Source organism: Strigops habroptila, chromosome 17, assembly GCF_004027225.2.
Source record: "Strigops habroptila isolate Jane chromosome 17, bStrHab1.2.pri, whole genome shotgun sequence".
NCBI lineage: Eukaryota > Metazoa > Chordata > Aves > Psittaciformes > Psittacidae > Strigops > Strigops habroptila.
In genome coordinates, this window is record NC_044293.2 from 423,295 (window position 1) to 437,286 (window position 13,992).

General features: G+C 56.5%; 3 protein-coding genes and 1 long non-coding RNA gene across 4 annotated transcripts; 3 read left to right on the plus strand and 1 right to left on the minus strand.

Annotated features, from left to right (window-relative positions):
• Nucleotides 1–2,500: 2,500 nt before the first annotated feature.
• On the plus strand, nt 2,501–4,002 carry NNMT (nicotinamide N-methyltransferase). Its single transcript, XM_030505369.1, has 3 exons — nt 2,501–2,925; nt 3,162–3,369; nt 3,464–4,002. Exons 1-3 carry the CDS (start codon nt 2,625–2,627, stop codon nt 3,897–3,899), a joined length of 945 nt encoding a protein of 314 aa, XP_030361229.1. The 5' UTR covers nt 2,501–2,624; the 3' UTR covers nt 3,900–4,002.
• Nucleotides 4,003–5,138: 1,136 nt separating this feature from the next.
• Nucleotides 5,139–6,517, minus strand: LOC115616311. Its single transcript, XR_003994264.1, has 2 exons — nt 5,746–6,517; nt 5,139–5,477 (listed from the first exon to the last, which is right to left on the minus strand). It is a non-coding gene; the product is annotated as an uncharacterized LOC115616311 (long non-coding RNA).
• Nucleotides 6,518–6,653: 136 nt separating this feature from the next.
• RBM7 (RNA binding motif protein 7) lies at nt 6,654–8,754 on the plus strand. Its single transcript, XM_030505370.1, has 5 exons — nt 6,654–6,811; nt 6,932–7,094; nt 7,338–7,440; nt 7,558–7,651; nt 8,037–8,754. The coding sequence occupies exons 1-5, from the start codon at nt 6,719–6,721 to the stop codon at nt 8,379–8,381; spliced, it is 798 nt and encodes a 265-aa protein (XP_030361230.1). The 5' UTR covers nt 6,654–6,718; the 3' UTR covers nt 8,382–8,754.
• A 197-nt stretch (nt 8,755–8,951) lies between these two features.
• On the plus strand, nt 8,952–13,780 carry REXO2 (RNA exonuclease 2). Its single transcript, XM_030505371.1, has 7 exons — nt 8,952–9,102; nt 9,186–9,269; nt 9,490–9,567; nt 11,265–11,376; nt 12,111–12,219; nt 12,559–12,612; nt 13,350–13,780. Exons 1-7 carry the CDS (start codon nt 8,971–8,973, stop codon nt 13,477–13,479), a joined length of 699 nt encoding a protein of 232 aa, XP_030361231.1. The 5' UTR covers nt 8,952–8,970; the 3' UTR covers nt 13,480–13,780.
• The last annotated feature ends 212 nt before the right edge of the window (nt 13,781–13,992 follow it).

The following is a 13,992-nucleotide window of genomic DNA, read 5'->3' on the forward strand; positions in this document are numbered from 1 at the left end:
ACTCCAACTCCATTCTGTGCTGCATGATATTTCCTGCTTTTTCGCTTACCTCTCTCCTGGGATGTGGACTCAGCAGGAGGATGGGAAGGGTGCTGGGGTAGGCTGGAGCATGCTGTAGGGCTCTGACGCTGCTGCAAATCCTGGGATAAGCTCTGGGGCTTAAACCCAGTTCCCAGGTTGAGATCCCACTCTCAAGGTACAAGCCTGCTGCTCTCAGACCAGGTCTCAAGCACTGAGACAAGCCCTCCTCACAGCAGACACCACCAAAGCCCAAACCTCAAGGACTATGAGATGCTGCAAGTGCTGAGACCCCCCCACCCCCCACCCCCTGCCCTTTATAACTTCCCTGGCTGCTGCTACACAGGTGATGGGATGAGGCCAAGGTGCTGCTCCTTAGGCTGATGGGACACAGCCCTGTCCCATCAGGGAGGGCTCTGCTCCTCCCCTCCCCTCCCCTCGGCAGCTTTCTGCAGGCACTTCTCCTTTTTGTGCATGGTTTTTGCCCCCTGAAATGGCAGATTTTGCGTGTTATCCACGGCTGTAAGTGGAGCAGTATGTTCCGCAGCGTAAATATCAAAATGCTGTTTGTATCAATCAGAGAAGCACTTAGGTGGAGGTGACAATGGAGCCCGCAGAGCCCTAACCACACACTTTGATTGAAAGAAAAGTACGGGGGGGATGGAAATCAGATGCCTGGAGCTGGTGTTTCAATGGAGGCAGGAAGCGCCAGCGGCAGAGCAGTCCAGGGGGCTGTGGAGCCAGGATCTGCATCCCACTGCCAGGAGCAGGGAGTGCAGAGCGGGGCTATGAGGTGCTCACAGACACCACAAGCTGCTCCGGGTGCTGGCAGTTTACATCCCCAAATCATGTCATTCAATGAATGAAACAGGCTCTGGGGGCCGAAATGGTCGTGCAGCACGGGCAAACAGCACCAGAGACAAGCAGAAGGCCCCCATATCAGCTGGCCACTGCTTTCACACACCCCAGCCCAGCTTAAGAAGTCATAAATCCAGAGCCTGGAAAGGGCACCTGTGTTTAGGCTTGGCTTTGGAGCTCAGGCCCCGGGGAACTTACTTGGGAATGGCCGGACAGAGCCCCCAGCCCTGCTGAGAGGGAAGGAGAAGCGAGTGAGCCAAGGGACAATAGAACTATACTGGGAGGAGTGAGAACAGGGACCCGCAGCAGCAAGCTCTGGGCTGGCAGGGTGGCCCTGGGGCTCATTCCCACCTCCAGCGCTTTCCCGGGGGACATGGACCGAAGCATCACTGGGGTTTAAAGTCTAATTTTCAGTATCACTTTGCTGCTGGCACCTTCCCTTTCCTGAGAGCATCCCCTCACAGCCTGGTGCATGTGACAGGCAGGAGGTGAGCCTGGGTATGGCATGCAACACCCAAAGGGTTCCTTGAGCTCTCCTCTCATCCTCTTCCTGGTCCCTTTGCACTGCTGAGGTGCAGGTGACAAAAACACTGGCATCAATGAGATCTATCTCAGGGCTTCCAGCTGCAAGGCTGGGAGTGCCCGTGTCTGCTTCAGGGGCTGACGTCCTATGGTAAAGACAACCCAGGTCTGCTTGCCATGGCCGGGGGCTCTCACAGGGTCAGTGGCTTTGGAGACCCTTTTAGCTGGGGTCTCGTCACTGGAGTAGCAGGGAGCACTTTGCTCTCAGAAGAAAACCTTTTCAATGTGTTCATCTTTCGAGCTGACGTCCTTTTCACACTTCGTATCATCAGCAGCATGTTCTGCACCGGCCTGGCCGTGAATGTGGTGTGATGAGCAGGGTTTGTTAAGCAAAGTCACTTCGGGGTCTAAAATAGCGCTTATTAGTTTGAGGATGTGGCGGCGGCTCCTCCCCCCGTCACTCCTAATGCAGCTCTTTGGAAAACCCAAAGGCCAATTATATAGATTCGGTCGGTAATGAGCCTGAAACTGATTGATCATTTCAGCTCCCACTGCGCCCCTGGGAAGAGGATGAGACGGTGCTGCCGTGAGAAGCGCGGGGCTCTGCTGCCGCTTCGTGGTGAGGATGGTGAAAGAGCCGCCAGCACCGTGTCCCCTCCGTGCCACCGGGACACGGCGAGGGGCTGCTGCGGCACAGTGCAGGCAGGGGCAGGGTCTGTGGCCAGCGCTGGAGGCAAAACCCAGGCACCAAGGCTGGGAATGTGCTGGTGGATGGGGCGAGGAGGTGAAGTTTCAGTGTTCCAAGGAAAAGCTGATAAAAATGAAAGCAACAAAATGACTGAAACAGACCGGGAATGCTGGCAGGCGCTTCTCGCAGGCTGACAGCGATCCCTCCTTCCTACAGAGACATGGACAGTCCCCTGCCAGGGCACCTAATGGCCTTAAAACTTCCTTGCCACGTCGTATTACCCAATGCGCCAACTTCAATCTGCGATTGAGGAGTAGAGGTGCTGGACGTGCCGTTGTTCACGGAGCTGTCGGGCTGCGAGTGCCGGTGACGCCGATTCACGCTGCGCTGCTTCACTGCCGTCAACTACTGTACGAATGGGGCCGGGAATGTAATCCCGGGGATTGCTGTTAGTCACGGCTGCTCGTGCAGGGCACTGTGTGGCTCTGGGGGGCTTCAACACGGAGTTACTACAGTAAGAGTGAAGCAGGGTGCAGCAATGGAGTGTGGGAGAGGGCCCTGCTCGGGAGCGGGAGCGTGTCCGGAGTGGAGGCTGCAGGAGGGTGGAGAAAACCGAAAGTACACAGGGGCTGCGCAGCGTGCGGCAGGAGGAGCGAGCGCAGACCTTGCTCCCGGCAGGATGGACGCTCCCGCTGCCTTCACAGACGCTGAGTTTTACCAGCGCAGCTTCGACCCGCAGGAGTATCTGAGGGAATTCTGCAGCTTGAGCAACGCACAGGGGCAGCCAAACACGCTGCTCACGCAGAGCCTGAGGAGCCTCTCCAAAATGTTCTCCCTGGGTGAGTATCCCACACCCCTGCCAGGAGTTGGGCAACAGCAGCCAGCGCCATTTGCAGGGCTTCAGGCTGCTGCATGTGTGCCCAATACAGTGAGCTGTTTGATATATGTATATAAACATGCATACACATCATGTATTATATATAGCATAGTATATTATATAGTAGAAACATCTGGTGGGATGTTTCTGTCCTGGGGCACGGCCTCACTGGGATGGCCTTTCCCTCCTCCACACCAGACGGGCTCAGTGGCCATACCCTGATAGACGTCGGCTGCGGCCCCACCATCTACCAGCTTCTGTCCGCCTGTGAGCGCTTCCAGGAGATCATCGCCTTGGACTACACAGACCGGAACCGCCAGGAGCTGGAGAAGTGGCTGAAGAATGAACCGGGAGCCTTTGACTGGAGCCCGGTGGTGAAATACGTGTGTGAGCTGGAAGGGGACAGGTGAGGCTGCCCGGCAGCAGCCACGGCGCACGTGGAGGTGCTAAATAACCACATCACGAGCCTCTGTCTGTCTGTTTATTTATTGACTTGCCAGGGAGAAGTGGGCTGAGAAAGAGGAGAAACTGAGGAAGAAGGTGAAGCAAGTTCTGAAGTGCGACGTGACCAAAGCCAACCCCACGGCACCCGTGTCCCTGCCTCCTGCTGACTGCATCGTGTCCACCCTCTGCCTGGAGGCTGCCTGCAAGGACCTGGCCACGTTCCGCAGCGCCCTGAGGAACATCAGCACCCTGGTGAAGCCGGGCGGGCACCTGGTGATGGTGACGGTCCTCCAGGAAACCTTCTATGCCTTCAACAAGCAGGTTTTCTCGTGCCTCTGCCTGGAGAGGAGCATGGTGGAGGAGGCTGTGGAGGGTGCTGGCTTTGACGTGAAGGTCAGCGAGGTGCAGCCGTACCTGCCCGGTGATGCCCGCACGGACTGCAAAGCCGTGTTGAACCTCGTGGCACGCCGGCATGCCCCCAGCACTGCGTAGCATGTGGGCTCTGGGGGGGGAAGCAGCAGCGTGCCCTGTGTCCAAAATCCCTGCCCATGTAACCCACCGCCTCCCAGCAGCAAATAAACTCATGAGTGCTCCAGTTGTGTCGTGGGCTGGGATTTGTGCTGGGAGCTTGTCCAAACCCAGACCCATTTCTGGTTTCAGGGCATATCCTGTGTGCCCTCTGAAAAGTTGGGGGGGAAATGGGTGCTGTCAGGGTAGCAGCATGCCCTGTACCCAGACAGGCCCCAGCTCTTACAGAACCGGGGTGCCTGCCCATCTTTCCGGGTGTAACAAGCGCTGGAGACAACGCTGCGGCTGCAGCAGTCTCACCCCGCTGGGCACTGGCAGAGCTGCAGGGATGGGGCTCCAGGGCTAGTGTGTGGAAAGGATGCTCTCCCCAGAGCTCGCAGCCCTGCCGGCCACACGCAGCCGCTCACCCGCCGTTGCAGCCAGCCAGACCTGTGACATACCAGAGATTCAGCTTAGAGACACTTGAGCCAAGGCATTTTCAGTAAGAATTCGTCTCAGCGCACTCCACATGCCTCAACTCGCAGCAGTTCTTAGGGGACAGTGTGGGATTGGCGGCTGCAGCTCCTCCCTCACTCATATCCACTCTCTTTTGGGGTAGTTTTGGTTCGAGAGTGAATATGGAAGTAAGACGTTTTCTCACCTCATACACCAGTGGAGTCCTGCCACAAATCTGATGACTCATGACAGAAGAGCTGGTGTGCAGGAAGGGAGTCAGTGTGAAACACCCCAGGAAGAGTCAAAAGGTTGGAATGAGTCACATGCCGCAGATGCTGTACAAAGTGCACAGTGCTCAGCACACCCTGTAGGGATCAGTGGCACTTGCCTTCCTCTCCACTCCTTGCCTTTTAGTTTGTTGGCAAGAACCTAATTAAAACCCCTCCACTAACCATCCCGGAGCCAGCAGCACGTGTTTTTGGCACTGCCACAAGCACTGGGAACAGCCTTGTCGCCCAGCTCCAAGACATGGAGCTGGACACCAGCGGTGGCTCAGAGGCTGCCCTGCTCACTAGTTACCTCTGGATGTAATAGTTAACACTGGATAGAACGCTGCTGCTGCTGCTTCCAAAGGCCCATAAAGCCCCCCCCCCATGCCTGCCAGCGGCACAGCAGAGGCAGGAATTCAGCAGCTGCTGCCATGTTCTCTGGAACATTCTCTTGGAGCGCTGGCACTTTTAGTTGCTGTTTAACTGTTCCAACACAGGCATCGCTGGGTTTTTACGGTCTGTTTCAAAAGCACAACGATTCTCTTCACGGGGAAGTTTGTAGCTACAATTCCCCTTCTGTGGCAGCCTGGAGGAGGTGCTGAACACCTCTCCCGGCCAAGAGCCTGGTGCTGTTCTGCCTGCTGCATGTGCCCTGTCTGAGCATCCAGCCACAGCGGTGAAGCAAGACCATGGCCCAAGCCCAGTGTGTTCAGTACCAACCGTGGTGCTGGTATTGGCTGTTCCCCTCCCTCTCTGTGCAGCCTCAGATGCTCCATGGCTGCAGCAACGTGGTGCTTGTTTGCAGGAACATTGATGTGTCCTGGACCACCATGCCAGGCTACGGGAAGCAAGAACACAGGAAGAATAAAACACCCACTGTCTCTTCTAACACTGGAATTAGCAAGTGGAAGGGGCTGAAATCTCTGTAATGCTCAAGAGTGCCTGTGGATTTGGAGGGAAAACAGGCACTGAAGGAATGTGGTTTGCCCCCCAAAGTGAAAAACCTTCTGGTTTTCCATTTTGCTGCTTTGAAGAGCAAAAAGGACATGAAACAATAACACAAAAAGGGAAAAAAACACAACAGAAACAGTTCCCTGCTCCCTCACCTCGTGGTTTCTTGGGTCTGGGCTGTGCAGGGCAATACCTGAGCCATTGGCACCTGCTGCAGGTCGAGGGCCAGAGGGTGCCTGGTGCATGGAGTGAGATGTCGGTGGTGTGAACGTGGCACGAGCTCCCAGCGAGCCCGGGGGGACCCAGAGAGCAGGAAAGAAAGAAAGCGGAGAGAAGTAAACGAGGCTCCAGGGAAATTAAGGCAAAGTGGGAGCCCTGGCAGTGCGAGGTAATAATTTCCTTTCTGAACGAGTAACTGTTTAGAATTTAACCAGGCACACACGATTGAAGCAGATGAATATAAATTCTAGGTGCGGCAGCAAGTAATGAAGAAAATGAACAGCACCTAATTAACACGAAAACAGGATCTGCCATAACGCGGCGCAACCTAATGAAAAACGAAGGCTCAACTTCCCCTTTCAAACTTTCTCCAGATGGGAAATGCCCCGGGTTTACATCCCGCACCTTCCGAGGCAGCTGCGGGACTGCTGGCACTGGGAAGAGCCATTGGGGAAAGCACAGGGAGCACTAAAGCAGCCGGGGGGCACTGCCCGGCCCAAGCAGGGACACCCCTTCCACGTTGTACCTGCCCTCAGCGCTAGGCACGCCCGAACAGGGAGCAGCACCCATGGGACACACGGGGCGGGAGCCCCAGGAGAGGCCATCCCGCAACGACCCCGGCTCTTGGCGCTTCCCCCCCGCACGCAACCACCCCGGGGCGCTCAAACCTCGGTCACGGCTCTACCGGCCGAACCCGCCGGCTGTGCCGTGCCGCGGCCGCTGTAGCGAGGAGCAGGATTTATTGTGACCACCGAGCACGGCCGCGCCCCGCCTCCTCACTGAACCGCGGCAGCCCCCCGCCGCTCCCGGCCCCGGCCCCTCTCCAGGCCGTGCCCACGGAAGGGGCGTGGCGCGCCCGCCGCCGCAGTGACGTCACGGCGGCGGAGCGCGGGCTGCCGGTGCGCGGCGATGGGCGCGGCGGCCGAGGCGGACCGGACGCTGTTCGTGGGGAACCTGGACCCACGCGTCACCGAGGAGCTCATCTTCGAGCTGTTCCACCAGGTACGGCCCGGCCCCGCGCCGCGTACCGGGAAGGGCCGCGGCCGCAGCGCGCTCAGCCCGGGTACGGCGGCCGCCGCAGGACAAACTGGTGGGTTTAACGCGTGCCCTGGTCGGTTGCAGGCGGGCCCGGTAATTAAAGTGAAGATCCCCAAGGACCGGGATGGGCGGCCCAAGCAGTTCGCGTTTGTGAACTTCAAGCACGAGGAATCCGTCCCGTACGGGCTGAACTTGCTGAACGGGATCAAGTTGTACGGGCGGCCCATCAAGATCCAGTTCCGATCAGGTATCCGCGACTGGGGACAAGGGAAGGAGGAGGCAAAACTCCATCTGCATCCCCCTCCAGATAGCGCCTTGCCTGGTGTGCAGGACAGCCATGGTGCCTTCCTGGGCTGTGTGCTTTTGCAGGTCACTGACGAGCCTCAAGAGCTGATTAAGCCTGTGGGAAAAGCATCTCACAAGTTCAGTTCATCCCCAGGTTCCTCCAACTCGTGTTTCCTGGTCTCACAGAACGTTTGTTTCTCTGCAGGGAGCAGCCACGCATCCCAAGAGGGCAATCAGTCTTGTTCCCCACACGGCACCACCGGCACCAGCCCCTTGGGCGCACCGCACCCGGCATCCACCGGCGGCAGGTATGGGCCCTGTGTTGAGTTTCCAACAGGAAAACACAGCTGTGATGCCAGTGCCCCTTGGGCTGCCGTAGTCTTGTGTTTAAGGTTGACGTTCCTCACATTTCTCTTCTCCTGCAGATACGACAGGAGTCCTGATGGCATGGTACCAGTGGGGTTCCCGTCGGCGCAGCGGTCTCAGCCGCCAGCTGACAACCTCCAGAGACAGGCGATGGTACGCTCTTCGCTTGTGCTAATGGTGCCCGCAGCTGGCAAGCGATGCGCGATGGTGTTGTCTCCGATTTTGAGCGCTTGTTTCCTATAATGATCCTGAGGGGGGTTGAAATGGGCTTTGAGGGTGTGTGTGAAATGACAGTTCCAGAGGGATTGCGTTTCCTGCTGCTGAGGTGCGTGACTGGGGAGGTGTTGAGCTTTAGGAATGCAGCTGTAGTGGAAGCAGCCAGTAACATCTGCTCTAAGGTAGTGTTTAGCTCTGTTTCTGAGCCAAAACCCCTTCAATTCCCTTGTATTTAGAGTGGGATGAAGGCCAGTTTCTCCACCACAGAACGGCTCAAGCGAGTGCACCAAACCCACTGACCCTTTTCCTCTTCTCCCTGCAGCTGAACAGCACCCCGTGGACGCAGCCTCATTTCGGGGGCAAGTACGAGCAGCCCGGCTTCACCCCGGCCGGCTACCAGCACCCTGTGCACAGCTACCACCCCACGCCAGGCTGCCCGCTGCCACGGCGCCCGGAGCTGCTGCGCAAGGGCCGGCTGGGTGCCCACCCCTACCACGCCGACGGGCGGCACACCGGCCGCGAGCAGCCCCGCTTCGGGGAGCGCGGCCACGACCACGAGCACCGGTACCGTGCCAGCAGAGAGGAGCCTGGCTACGACGACCGGCACCGGGATAGCTGGAGCCACGACTACCGGAGAGAGGCCAGGTGGCACCCGGCGCGGCATTAGCCCCTCGGAGGGGGCTTCAATGGACTCCATGGCACAGAAAGCCCAATCCTTTTCTTACCAAGTATATGTACAAAAACCCACACACACAACCCGCCAGCGTTCCCTTTTAATGTTTGTATAAGTCCCAGCAGCAGTCCCGAAGCGGGCATGTCCCCTTTGAACACGTTAATTGTACCTCAGGGCTTTTCACAAGGGGAACTGGCGTTTTGGGGCAGCGGCAGCCGTTCGCTGGTGTGATGGAGAAGCTGCCAGCGCCGTTCGTGTTCCGTGGGAGGGGGACATCTCCATTTCCTGGTGTCTGAAATCTCTGGTGGTGTCATTGATACAGAACACTCGAGTGTCTCAGAGAAAAGCATTAAATCCTCCCTGGAAACCCCTCCTTGTGCAAACCGTCCCTCCTTTCCTTTCCCTCCCTCCACCGTTAGCCGGGGGCGGGCGAGGCCTCGGTCCACCCCAGCGCAGCCTCACGTCGCCGCGACTACATCTCCCAGCATCCCTCGCGCCCACCGCCCGCCTGCCCGCGGGTCGCGGCGCCGCGGGGCCTGCCGGGAGCTGTAGTGCGGCGGCGGCGCTTTGCGGCCTGGCGGCGATGCTGGGCGGCAGCCGCGCCGGCCTGCGCCGCCTGCGGAGCTGCGCCGGGCGGCTGTGGCGGGGCCGGCGGCGGGCAGCGGGCATGGCCGGCGGCGACATGGGCCAGCGCATGGTCTGGGTGGACCTGGAGGTGCGGGCAGCACGGGACGGGAGGCGGCGGGAGGGACGGGGGACCCGCGGCCGCGCTCACGGTGCCGCTGCGCTCTGTGGCAGATGACGGGCCTGGACGTGGAGAAGGACCAGATCCTGGAGATGGCCTGCCTCATCACCGACTGCGACCTCAACGTGCTGGCCGAGGTGAGGGCTGCTCCCGGCGGGGATAACGGCTCTCGCTGCCCTCCAGAGGGCCCGGGAGGAGGCGTGGGGCGGCCGCCGGCCCTGGGCAGGGCTGAGCCGCCACTTTATGCCCCCAGAGCGGCCGCTTCTCACACCTGGGGATCGCCGTGTCCTCTCCGGGGGGAAGCTGCTCCGTTCCAGGCTCCCTTGTGTTACCTTTGTCGTCTTCTCTTCCCACCAGGGCCCGAACCTGATCATTAATCAGCCCGACGAGCTGCTGGAGAGCATGTCCGACTGGTGCAAGGAGCACCACGGGAAGGTAACCCTCCTAGAGCAGGCACGCTCCCATTTCCCTTTGCCGCGATGGGAATGACGTGTCATTCAGGATGAGGGGTTGAGGTACAGTCTCCTAAAAAGCTGTGCTGGGCAGTTTGCAGTCAGAGGGGATAAAGAACAGCAGACAGTAAGTATCATCCTTAGTTTGTGCTGAGGAGGCGATGTGCACTGCTTTGTCCAAGGTCTCACAGTGCAGCTGCAGATTGCATCCTTGTACCTTTACTCTTCACCCAGTATCTCAGCCACACAACGGCCCTGACGTGGCCCGTGCCTCTTAGCCTGGTTTTTAATCAGTTTGAGCAGCGTGGGAGCTGCTGTGTGACTCCAGAGCCGCAAAGGCCAGAGCAGCAGCTCGCGGCGGAGCTGCAGGCAGGGTGAGGCAGGCGTCGGGGTGCCTGGGAATGGGATCCGCTGCTTGGATTGTGCTGCTTCCCATCTTCAAAGGAGGGGGCTCAGCCTCGTGCTTCTCGCCAGGAGGTTGGGAAGTGGGGTTGGGATCCCCGGTCTTTGCTGGGTCAGTGGGTGCCTCTGGCAGGTCCTTGGGGTGAAGCCTGTTCTGTGCTGCACAGAATAATGCAAAACAATTCCAGTTGCTTGAAGTCCCAGGTGAGAGCAGGCACAGGACGGGTGTAGACTAGTCCAGAGCCAACAATGCAAATTCCTCAGTGCAGATTCAGGTACCTGCAGGATTAAAGAGGCCGATCTGCTGTAAAGAGGGGTTGTTATTTCTGCCTGTCCCTTCAGCGCTGTGACCCTACTGTTACTTTTTTGCTGAAAGCTGAACTTTTGCAGCAAGGGAGTAGTTTTAGTTCTTTCAGCCACTGAGGAAAGCCTCCTCCTTGCCAGCAGCAAGAAAGCGAATGGATTTTCCAATCCCTGATTGTGAATTGAAATTCAAGTTACTTTTCAATTAAGGCTGAAGTTTGAAGATGCTGTAAGCCCCCCTCCCTTTGGCACCTCGCTCTCCCCGGGAAGGATTAGCAAGAGTTTGGAAAAGGAATATTAATTTACCGTGCTGGGTGTGTTTCCCCTTCCCCAGCGGAGGACTTGAGCTCGGCTGTGCTTCAGGAGTGGGCTGGAGACGGCAGCACACGCTGCCGCTGCTCCTGAGGAGCTACTTACTTTTAATTGCCTAAGAAAAGAGAAGCAATTAGAATATAGATGAAAATGCATCCACATAATGAATTTTTTAACCACCACTTGGATCTGTCAAGTAGAGTTTTGCGGCGCAGTCGTGGAAATATATAGCGCAGCCAGATGGAAATAAATCACTGCGAACGCGTGCAGCAGGTTTGACATTTAACTGGTGGGAAAAGGGGGAGGGAACGTTTCTGATTTATAGGACTCTTGGTAAACACTTGAGCAGGATCCCGATTCTTTCTGTTGTTTTATACCTCAGCGCTGTGCTGGGGCAGGTGAGTGCTGCTCCTGAAACAGGGAGAAGCGGAACACTCTGCTGAGTCACCCAGTGCAGGCAGATACACGAGGCCTGTATAATGTCTCGGTAATTGGGAAGCACCCCCAGAAATCACAGCACCCAGGAACAGAGAACCCCCAATCCTCAGGAGTGGCAGTGTCGTGAGGCCTGTGTTGCAGCCGCCTTGACTTGTGTTGAGTTTTACTTTCTGGGAATATCTTAATGTGTGGTTGTGGTTGATGACACCTGGCTCTTTCTTGCAGTCTGGCCTTACTAAGGCTGTGAAGGAGAGTAAGATTTCCCTGCAGCAGGCAGAGTACGAGTTCCTGTCCTTTGTGCGGCAGCAGACCCCCCCGGGCGTCTGTCCCCTCGCAGGTACGCGCGCTCTGTCTTACCCACAGTGACCGCGGTGCTGGTGCTCGTGGTGGGGTGTGCTCGTGTCTGTGCAGGCAGATCAAACCCTGCTCGCTGAGGAGGGGCTCAGTCAGGGCATCACCCGTAGTGCAGACCCCCTAAAGCGGCTGTTGCACCTCCCTGCTGCGGGAGGATTCGGTTCTTCTGTGCATTTAACATTTCTGTGTACAGTTGCAATTGGGGCGAGCGGCCTAACTGCTGACAGCCATCTCTGACCACAGAATCCCAGCAGCAATCCCAAAGGAGTCTTCTCCTCACTGTGCATGGAACCAAACATCAAATACGGATCTTCCCAATGTCCTGCCACAACATTCCAGGCATTCACATACAGTCTTGGGACTGGTGTTAAGTGAAATTAATACCAGGGCCCTTTTTCCCTTAGCAGAAAACCTGATTCTTGTGTAAATACTTGTAACACGGGTAAATACTTGGATACTTACCTGTGTGACAGAAAAGGTAGGAGCAAACTGAAGGATTATAGAGGGATTAAGTATTTACACCATGCCTGATCCCACAAGGAAAATCCGACAGACCTTTGCAATCATATTTGCTAGAAAAAGGGCTGAACAAGCTGCTTGGGAATAGCTTGTCCTACCCCTCATCTCTCCACAGCTCGCTCAGCTGTTCTCCTTAGGTGTCATTTGCAGGAGCTTTGCAACGTCGTTGAGGTAACATCTTGTTTTGTGCCTCTGTAGGTAACTCCGTTCACGCAGATAAGAAATTTCTTGACAAATACATGCCACAGTTCATGAGGCATCTTCATTACCGGATCATCGACGTGAGCACTGTCAAAGAACTTTGCAGGTCAGTGTTCCCTGCAAGAACCAATCCTGTGAGGGATGATCGGGGGAAGGCTGTAACATGGTGCTAATGGTGCTCTTCTCAGATGAGGTTAAGGCTGCAGGGGCAGGAGGGCTGCTGGCAGCCTCCTCCTCCTCTTGTCTGTTCTCTTCTGGTGGGGGCACAGCGTGAGCCCTGAGCTGCTGTGAGTGGTGTGTGCTGGCATTTGCAGCATGTTGACTTGCAGGGTTGTGGCTTCTCTGGATGCCAGTGAAAGCAGAATTCCCTCACCAGTGGTAACAAACCCACAGCAGCCACCAGACATGTTTTTGAATCCCATTTCCCTTTTTTCCCCACTTACAGACGCTGGTATCCAGAAGACTACGAGTTTGCACCAAAGAAAGCAGCTTCTCACAGGTGAGGTTGCTGCCTCTGTCTGTACTGGAGTCATGCAAGGACCACGCTCTTCATGAGCAGGACGTAGAGCTTCCTTTGAGTTCCAGGCACACTGCTTCCAACACAGGCAGCGGCGGTGCTGCTGCTCCCTGTCGTGTGTTCGTATTCTCCTGTCCGAAGCCTGGTTAGTGTAGGGAAAGGGATTATTAAAACAGAGTTTCAGGCGTTCATAACATGTTAGGGTGCTGTTTGGTACTTGGAGCTTTGACTGTCCTAAGGGGCAGTGGGAAGGAGTCACGGAACCTTTGCCACTGTGCTCTGGCACAGTGGTGCTGGGCAGGCGAGGGGGATCTGGTACAAGGAAAGGAGGAAGGACTGTTGTAGTGGTCTCCATTGAAGTGGTGGGTGCTTGTCTGTGCTGCACAGCAGGGTCACTGCTTTATGTGGACCTCGCTGTCTGAGCAGGTGGAGCAGGACAAAGCAGGAGCTGCAGCAGGTCTCCAGGGCCCCCATCTCTTGTCTCAGATTGAATTGCTTTTAATAGCGAAAGCTGTAGAACCTGTTGGCTTTCGGGAGCTTCCATGCCTCACGGTGCCATAAACTAATAAGCCGTGTGTTCCTGTCAGTGCTGCTGGACCTTTATTGCTCTCCATGTAGCCGAGACTGCGAGGGCTGTTTCGATTTCCAATGGAGGTGCGATCCCTGCCTGTCAGAGCTGGGTCTGTAGCTGGAGATGACCCTTCTCAATTCTCTTTCAGAGCACTGGATGACATCAGGGAAAGCATCAAAGAACTTCAGTTCTACAGAGATAGCATCTTCAAGAGGAAAACGGATGAAAAGAAAAGGAAGCTGATAGAGAACGGAGAAAGCGAGAGGAGCGCCAGTTGATCGCTCGCCTTGCCCTGCCGTCCGTAGCACATGCTTAGAAGCATCTCCTGGTTCTTTTCTGTTTGCCAGCCTCTTGAGAAGCTGCGCCCTTTCCTTACCTTATTTCTTATCAGCTGTTAACATGCAGGTGGAAGCCCGAGTTACCTCTGCTTTTCTGTTGGAGGATGAAGTCGATGCGTGCGAGCCTCAGCAGTGCCCTTGTCTGTGTGTCCTCAGTAAAGCACGCGGCTTGATCCTCCTCTTCGCCATGTTTTAGATGCGGTCTTTCCCAACACAATTAAAATAGAGTTCTGTTGAATGATGGTGTATTCGTGCAGCCTTGTTTTTGTGCTCATTGTAACTGGGTGCACTGTCCTCTGGTAGGTTGGCAAAAGAAAACGCTCTGGGAGGTGATTTTCGTTACTCATGAAGGGTTCATGTGCCTGCTGCGCTCGTGGGTGTTAAATGGCACAGTCCTTCGGGTGAAGTACATGAGGAGAGGGGTTGGAAGTCTGTGCTGCAGGTAGTGTGCTC